This window comes from Poeciliopsis prolifica, unplaced genomic scaffold (genome assembly GCF_027474105.1).
Source record: "Poeciliopsis prolifica strain line A6 unplaced genomic scaffold, Auburn_PproV2 SCAFFOLD024, whole genome shotgun sequence".
Taxonomy (NCBI): domain Eukaryota; kingdom Metazoa; phylum Chordata; class Actinopteri; order Cyprinodontiformes; family Poeciliidae; genus Poeciliopsis; species Poeciliopsis prolifica.
This window is the reverse complement of record NW_026562399.1, coordinates 5,254,743-5,263,629: the sequence shown is the minus strand read 5'-3', so window position 1 is coordinate 5,263,629 and position 8,887 is coordinate 5,254,743. Positions and strand designations below refer to the sequence as shown.

At 42.6% G+C, this 8,887-nt stretch overlaps 3 protein-coding genes across 3 annotated transcripts; 2 read left to right on the top strand and 1 right to left on the bottom strand.

The window, feature by feature from the left end:
- Positions 1-951, bottom strand: LOC129370621 (olfactory receptor 52D1-like). Its single transcript, XM_055046722.1, has one exon. It carries the CDS (start codon positions 946-948, stop codon positions 1-3), a length of 948 nt encoding a protein of 315 aa, XP_054902697.1. The 5' UTR covers positions 949-951.
- A 2,292-nt stretch (positions 952-3,243) lies between these two features.
- LOC129370618 (olfactory receptor 146-like) lies at positions 3,244-4,188 on the top strand. Its single transcript, XM_055046714.1, has one exon. It carries the CDS (start codon positions 3,244-3,246, stop codon positions 4,186-4,188), a length of 945 nt encoding a protein of 314 aa, XP_054902689.1.
- A 3,038-nt stretch (positions 4,189-7,226) lies between these two features.
- LOC129370626 (olfactory receptor 52N5-like) lies at positions 7,227-8,164 on the top strand. The gene is given in 2 exon segments (XM_055046732.1): positions 7,227-7,380; positions 7,383-8,164. Coding segments are annotated over 2 exon segments (936 nt in total).
- The last annotated feature ends 723 nt before the right edge of the window (positions 8,165-8,887 follow it).

Here is an 8,887-nt window from a genome sequence, read left to right as displayed (position 1 = left end):
TCAAGATGAAGGTAAAACTTTTCTAAATCTGAAAGCGTTTGAGAGGAATCTTTTTATTTCTTTGGACTGAACTCCATAAATGATGGGATTCAGGCTGCAGGGGATGATGTGGAACAAGATGGCAGACATTTTCCTCTGGTCCGAGTACTGAGGGAAACGATGCAACACGACGATCAGTATGCCACAGAAAAGCATGATGAGATACACAACCAGGTGTGTGCTGCAGGTCTTCAGGGCTTTGCTGTTCAGAGACTTGTTCCTGCTGGTCAGACAGACCATGGTGATCCTGGTGTAGGTGAAGAGGATGCTGCCGATGGAGGAGGTCAACAGAACCACAGTGAAGGTCAGGCCGTAGATGTTATTGATCACCACGCTCTCACAGGACAGCTTGAACAGTGAGGCGTTGTCACAGTACGGGTTGGCGATGAGAGTCCTGCAGCGGCTCAGTCGGACCGTCAGACCCAGCAGAATGCCAACCAGAACCAAGGCCGACCCCCAGGCAGCGACAGTCAGTTTCACCACCATCCTGTTGGTCATTATCGCTGAGTAACGCAGAGGATTACAGATGGCAACATATCTGTCGAAGGCCATGATCATCAGCACCGTGTGGGACGCGGTGCCAAACATGTGGGTGCAGAATGCCTGAACAACACACTCATAGTAACTGATTATCAACTCTGAGGGAGGCTTCAGGAGGTCCGACAGCAAACGGGGCAAAACAATTGAATTCCCAAAGATATCATTGACCGGAAGGTTACAGAACAACAAATACATGGGCTGATGCAGGCTTTTATCAATGCAAACCAGGATTATAATCGCAATGTTCAGTATCATTATGAACAGATAGGAGAAGAGGAAAAACAGAAAGACAGGGTACGCTGATGTCTCTACGACCTTTAACCCCTCCAGCTGGAGGGTCACACTATTAAGGGTTTCATTTTCCATCATCCTGCAAAAAGATCAAATGAGAACATCAATGTTTTTTCTTTTCTTTTTTTCTAATCATGAAAAAATTTAACAAAGACACCTTTCAGAACAAGCAAAATTACTTGTTGGTTCAGAAACACAAACACCAAAAGCAATATATTCAAAATGTTTGAACATTTACCTGGGATTTCTAAACTTCTCAGGCTTGCAAAGATGAACCACCGTGATTGTAGGAGAGGTATGTCTTGGCTGATTTTTATATAAATTTGTCAATTCATCTGAGAGTAGCACTGTAACAACATGCTTGGAGTCATGGAGACTAAAACTCGCAGGCCACGCCAATAAACTGGTGTTGAGTCAACGGTGCCGCTCCATTTAAACTGACAATGCTCACTTAATTCTGACAATTTTTAAATTTGAATGGTGAAAATTGTGTTGAATGTCACCGGACCGAATATTTCCTTTTCTCATGACAGATTTAGAATCAACTGATGAATCATGGACTGACGTAATAATGACAATCACAAAGTTGGCCTTCCATCACCTGAAGAACATTTCCAAAACAAAGATACAAGTGTTCCAGCAAAATGTAAAGAAACTCATCCACAGGTTTATCTTTAGTTGCACCAATTACTGCAACAAAGTCAATTCAACTGTTGCAATGACACTGCAGATGTCACTGCATTTTTTGTAGACAGGAATTCCTACAAAACTCAACAGCTGAAACCAGAAACATGAAGCACATCACCCCAACAGTCCTCCCACTGAGATAATAGAAAATACTGTTGTTAGTTTATAAATCCTGAATGACTTAGCACCACAGGCCTCAGGTCTTCTCCCTCCCCTGAACCAGAACCAAACACAGAGAGTCATCTCAGTCTACTTGAATTATGTGCAGCTGATAAAATTGCAGCAAATCAACAGTTCAGATGTTTGCTCATTGCATGTGTAAAACAAAACCAACCTTTCTGCTCACCTCATCGTCTTAGCGGTTCTACCAGAGGCCCTCGAGCTTGAAGCCTTTGCACAGTATCACAACTTTACAGAGGACTCTACTCTTCTGGAGAAATTTGAGAGGGTTTTCCTGAAATCTGTCAGGACAGGTTATGTTAGCCATATCCTGGGAGTCCCAGATGACGACTGTCATCATGGACAATGGTCTTGCAGACCAGATGACTGCAGTCATCAGACAACTAAGGACAGGAACTTAAGTAACTCTCCTGAGCCAGTCTGGATCTGGGGTGTGTTAGGACTTTCATTATCAATCTCTCTTGGTGATTATTTTTACTTTAACTGTAAAGGTTCAGCCATATTGGACAAGAGGAACCTGAAAGAGGTAGAATTTCTTGGATCATCTCAATACAGAACTCAGGAACTACATCAAGAGATGGAGAAGAACCCTTCTGCACTCCGTCATCTGGACTGGGCTGCTCTTATTTTGCACTTCATCTCACCCAGAAGACCCCAAAGTGCTTCACACACATTCATGCACTGATGGTGGCAAACTGCTACATAATAGCATAGCTGCTCTGGATCAGACTGAAAGAGGCAACGCTGCCTTGCAACAGCACCACCTGTTCGGCCTTTTGACCTCCACCAGCAGGCAATGGGGGGGCAGTGACTTTGTCTTAGGAAACAACAGAGGCAGATGAATTGGACTGTCAAACCTCTAACTGCAGTGCAAACCCCGACTTCCATCTCCACTATGTTATCTGACAACAAAAGACAGGAGCAAAAGATGGAGGTGAACTCTCTTGGGTGTCTCACTGGAGAACTTGGAAACAGGAATCTTTAAAACATTTAATTCAGCTGGTGTTTTTCAGATGCCTTGGTATCAGCTGAGCTGGAGTGGGATAAAGATCCTGCTGACCGGTAGCCTCAGAATACACCTGTAAAATAAAGATCAAACGAGCCCAATTCTGTAGAGTTTGCACCTTTTTCCTTTGAACTCGAACTAAAACATTTTAATTGAGTCATCATACTTGAGTTAGTGCTGTCAAGTTGGAAACAGATTGAAAACTTTTGTCTATCTCCAGCGGCACCACCTCCATGTTGGGACTTCCCCTTCCCACAGCTCCCTTTAATCCAACATTATAAACAGGGAAAGGATGCAGGGATTTTCTGTAGTGCCAGTTAGATAGCAAGTGAACATCATTATAGAAAGTCAGAAGAAATTAAAGGTACAATCTGGACATTAAATTACTAAGCTTTTCTGATAGACTTTGAGCACAAACTCCTTTAGGTCCTACAGATTTCTGTTAAAAGATTTAACAAATTTCAACAGTGATTTCTGCTTATTAGTTTTTGCTTCTAGTAATGATGGAAAACTACACGTTCAACAGCTATATGCTGCAGATTGAAGGCTTAAATGTGGAAGAGGCGTCCATGTATCCTGTATTCTTCGTGTTGCTGTCTGCCTATCTGTTCATTATGATAGCTAACATTGGGATTGTGGCTCTGATCATCTTTGATAAAAGCCTCCATCAGCCCATGTATTTGCTGTTTTGCAACCTGCCTTTTAATGATATTCTGGGAAACTCTGTCATGTTGCCTCGTGTGTTGATGGACATCTTGCTGCCTCCGGCTGAGCGCCTCATCAGTTACTATGAGTGTGTTGTTCAGGCTTTCTGTTCCCACATGTTCGGCACCACGTCCCACACGGTGCTGATGATCATGGCCTTCGACAGATATGTTGCCATCTGTAATCCTCTGCGTTACTCTGCGATAATGACCAAGAAGATGATGATGAAACTCACTGTCGCTGCCTGGGGGTCGGCTTTGGTTGTCGTCGGGATTCTGCTGGGTCTGACCATCCGGCTGAGCCGATGTAGGACTTTCATTGCAAATACTTACTGTGACAACGCCTCACTGTTCAAGCTGTCCTGTGAGAGCGTGGTGATCAATAACATCTACGGCCTGACCTTCACCGTGGTTCTGTTGACCTCCTCCATCGGCAGCATCGTCCTCACCTACACCAGGATCACCATGGTCTGTCTGACCAGCAAGAGCAAGTCTCTGAACAGCAAAGCCCTGAAGACCTGCAGCACACACCTCTTTGTCTACATGATTATGTTTGTTTTTGGGAAAATGAACATTGTGTTGCATCGTTTCCCTGAATATTCAGAATACAGGAAAGTGTGTGTTATTCTGTTTCATATCGTTCCCGGCAGCCTGAACCCCATCATCTACGGCGTTCAGTCCAAAGAGATGAAACGGTTTCTGTTCAATAAGTTCTACTCCAGAAAGGCTCTGTTATCATAATAATGAGTAAAATTAGCTTTAAGTTCTGAAAGCTGAGTGTGACTTGTTATGTTTGAAACATTTGACAATGAAATGCTTGCATGTAAAAAAGAAAAGGAAGGTCAGAGACAGAAAAATCCCCATTAGTTGGGAGTTTCAGAAAATGTAGGGTCTGACATTTCTGGAGACATTTATTTTATTGAATATAAAAATGTATATAGACTTGTAAAAACAACTTTATTGACCAATGAGGAAAAATCATGTATGCTTAAAAGGTAAGGAAATATTCTGAGTATTTTTTTAGCCAAAACATGTCTACAATGTCTTTAGACTACAATGCGGTTGTATTGACATACTACATTAAAGTCAAAGTTAAAAATATGTTAAAATTGAGTTCCGAACAAGTTCAGATTTTAGTCTTGAATTTGTAAAAGAAATTTAAACTGTAGTAAAATGTAGTAGACCCAGATATACAATTGCAAAGCGCCTCCTGTTCGTCTACGAGGGACACAACTGATTCTGTACCGTGTCCCTCTATCAGGGGCCATGAATGTGGGACATCGTTCCATGTTATGACTGATATTTTGTCACCGTCTTTCATAAATAAAAACATTCCCGTTTTTTTACAACCATCCTGATATGTTTGTTTTCAGGGATGCCTCATCTCTGAGATTACAGTGCAACTAATACCTTGCTTGGTTTATTACAAATCGATGAAGGCTTTCCCATAGATTATATTGGGAAAATGTTCAAGGTTTATGCTGTAGCACCTGTTCCTGGGTAAGAAAATTTAGCCCTACTTTAGAATTAGAAAAATGTCAGGCAAATGTCCCACAAAGTTTTACCTGACCAGAGCCATGGAGTTCTTCAACTCTGGATTGATTTGTCTTTGACTCGGCTTAAGAGTCCAGATTCAATTGGAGGTCCAGGTAAGCCCCCAGTAGGTACTTTCTAATACTTCTGATCCCCAATTTTGATTCCTGGAATCAAAATTCTCCACTATCCCTGGAGAAGGGATAGCTCACACTGGCCTGGGAAACCTGCGAGATTTGCCCAACACTAATTCTAATGACAAAAAGTGAAGCATTTTGGGACACCTGTCAGACATTGTAACTGCAGAAAGTGTAGGGCAAATGTCACTGACGAATGGGATCAAAGTGGACACGCCTCATACATCCCATTGTTGTTCCCAGAAGTGCCATGCTTATCCCAGACAGCATTCAGAAACGCTGCCCACCCCCAATCTGCAACTTACAGCCTGGTCAGAAATTCAGCTTCAGTGCGATATATCTTAGCAAAATATTTGCTTGTTGAAGAAACATATCAGCTTCTGCTGCACCTAGAAGCTTCTCGTCTTTGCTGACTTGACACTCGCAGTCCCACTAATAAAATGCATTGAGTTTACACAACCTGCACACTGCCAAGGGTCAAAGTCTGACCTGAGAGTCTGTTGACATTTATCTGTCCTTTGGGGCCTTTTGCCACTTTTGTCCAACCTTCAAACTTGACAAATTAACATAATTACTGGATTCCAAAAGAGTCTGCCTTGTGCAGACTCTGGTGTAGCTGCACCAATCAATGGGGGTTAAAAATTTTAATGGAGATGCTAAATCCCGAGTGTAAACAGCGGGCAAGTTCTCATAGTACCCAAAACAAAAAGGAGCATATCAGGCCGGTGTCCAAGTTGACATGCCGGACACATTTGGATATTGCAGAATGGCTCTTTTCTCCACTTGGTTTTGGTTTTATGTACATATTTCCCCATGGTCGGATGGCCAAATTCATCTGCTACCTTGGAAATCCTTATCCACAAAAATATTGAGAAACTTGACATACCTCAAAGGAAGGTTCATTGTTGACAACTCTTTAATAATCATATCAGTTCACATGGTGCTAGTAATTTAGTTTAACAGGCATTATGGGAGCATAGCTGGGTTGGGAGGAGTTTGATATCAGTCACAGCCATTGAGCAACTGGCGAGGGAAGGATTGGACGAACAGGAATGCCTGCTTGGATATGAAGGCCTACCAAATCTTAGGGTTCCGTGAGCCGGGTCAGCATTTGGCTGGCACGAGTTCTCCTGAACTGCTAACACAGGAAGGATCGGCACCTTGCAGGGGATCCTGTTTCCCAAAACAGAGCCTTGGGAGGGGCACATTTTCCTTGTTCTGGGTAGTTGGGTTGCTGGAGGGGTTTGCAGGTTCTGGTGATCAGAATGACTGTCGTACTCCAAGGATGTTCGGGTTTTGGTTTTAACTCACAAAACATGATGGACCACGTTGAACTGTACAGGGCAATGTGGTGCAGGGGTGGGGTTAGACCTGCCTCTTTATAGCAATATGGCTGCCCATATAGTGACTGGTATCTGTCTTCTTGAGGCTAGGGTAGTTTTTGGAAGACGAGTCTGTCTGTCCCTGGCTCCTCTTTGGCTTTAGTGATGAGAGGTTTCTTTTCACAGAAAGTGACTCATTTTCATCCACAGTCTGAGTGAATGTCATCCTGTCACCCAACTTTCAGAGAACAGGTTTCTGTTTTGGCCTTACTCCAAGAAGGCTTCAAAGGGAATTTACTTGTTTGGATTTAGTTCTCTGGCAGGTTCCAGTCGCTGGATGTGGTTAGAAATGAATCAACCCTGATGAGCTAAAGGACAGCACAGATTAAGGATTTCAGTGGTGTTGCTGCTTCCTAACTGAATATGTCTTTCTTCCCAGGCTCAATGGTTGAGGTAGGACCATGAATCACTTGATTTGAGCAGAACCAGTTCTACTGCATCCACAAAAAAGTGAATGAAGCTTCTGATCTGAGCAAGGCACCTTGAGTATTTAATATGAAGGAGAATAGGCTACATGTCATTAATATTGTGGCTTGAAATGATTGACATTCTTAACAATGAGTCTTAATGAGTCTTAACACAAAAAGATTTTTGAAAGACCTCACTGTCTCCATGGCCACCTGATGGTTAGGACTTCCCCTTTCCACCTGCCACTTGGTTCCACACCTTTTATATTGTGAAGAAAGATGTTGCGATCCACAGAAGGGTCAGATAGTTGAAGAGCTTGATGGAAAACTACACATTCAACAGCTATATGCTGCAGATTGAAGGCTTAAATGTGGAAGAGGCGTCCATGTATCCTGTATTCTTCGTGTTGCTGTCTGCCTATCTGTTCATTATGATAGCTAACATTGGGATTGTGGCTCTGATCATCTTTGATAAGGCCTCCATCAGCCCATGTATTTGCTGTTTTGCAACCTGCCTTTTAATGATATTCTGGGAAACTCTGTCATGTTGCCTCGTGTGTTGATGGACATCTTGCTGCCTCCGGCTGAGCGCCTCATCAGTTACTATGAGTGTGTTGTTCAGGCTTTCTGTTCCCACATGTTCGGCACCACGTCCCACACGGTGCTGATGATCATGGCCTTCGACAGATATGTTGCCATCTGTAATCCTCTGCGTTACTCAGCAATAATGACCAATAGGATGGTGGTGAAACTGACCGTCTCTGCCTGGGGGTCGGCCTTGGTTCTGGTCGGCATTCTGCTGGGTCTGACCATCCGACTGAGCCGATGCAGGACTCTGATTGCCAACCCATTTTGTGACAACGCCTCACTGTTCAAGCTGTCCTGTGAGAGCGTGGTGATCAATAACATCTACGGCCTGACCTTCACCGTGGTTCTGTTGACCTCCTCCATCGGCAGCATCGTCCTCACCTACACCAGGATCACCATGGTCTGTCTGACCAGCAGGAACAAGTCTCTGAACAGCAAAGCCCTGAAGACCTGCAGCACACACCTCTTTGTCTACATGATTATGTTTGTTTTTGGGAAATTGAACATTGCGTTGCATCGTTTCCCTGAATATTCAGAATACAGGAAAGTGTGTGTCATTCTGTTTCATATCGTCCCCGGCAGCCTGAACCCCATCATCTACGGCGTTCAGTCCAAAGAGATGAAACGGTTTCTGTTCAAGCTGTTCTCCAGAAAGGTTCAGTCATCATAATGGCTCAAATCTGTTTTTTGTTTACTTACTATGGAAAGATTTAAAGATAAACATTTTAGGGCGTGCTGTGGTGGTGTTGGGGTTTAGCACAACCTACGTATGGAGGCCTTCGTCTTCATTGCAGGTTCGACTCCCGGCTCTGGCGACATTTGCCGCATGTCTTCCCCTCTCTCATTCCCTTTTTCCCATTAGCCTAGTTTTAAAAAAATACAGGCCACTGCAGCCATCAAAAATCCTTGGATAAAAAAAAAAGATAAACATTTTAAGATGAATTGTCCCCAGTTTCCGAAAAGTAGAAAACTGTTTCAGAGGAATCCCTGACATTAATGAAATAGTGTTTTAGTTTTAATCATGTTTCTTGTGTGTGAGGCATTTAATCACAATGAATGCTTGTGTTTAAAATTAACAATGTGCATCCTTTTAATGTAAAGTCCACATCTTTTCATTTGTAGTAAGCTTTGTGGTCAGATATACTTTAAAATAATTTATGGTATTTTAACATCTGGTCTTTGACAGTTTTAAGTCAATAAAATTATTTTCCTTCACAAAGCATTTTTTATTTAATAAATTATTCATTTTGTAAAACAATCAGTTCATTTTCTCCTCATCTAGTATTTCATTCTTCCTGAAAGTGCTGCAGATTGACTCATTTGTTGAGACATGTTGTTTCCTCAGCTATTTGGAGTTGTGGTCTTGAACAATCAATATAATTATCCATTTAAT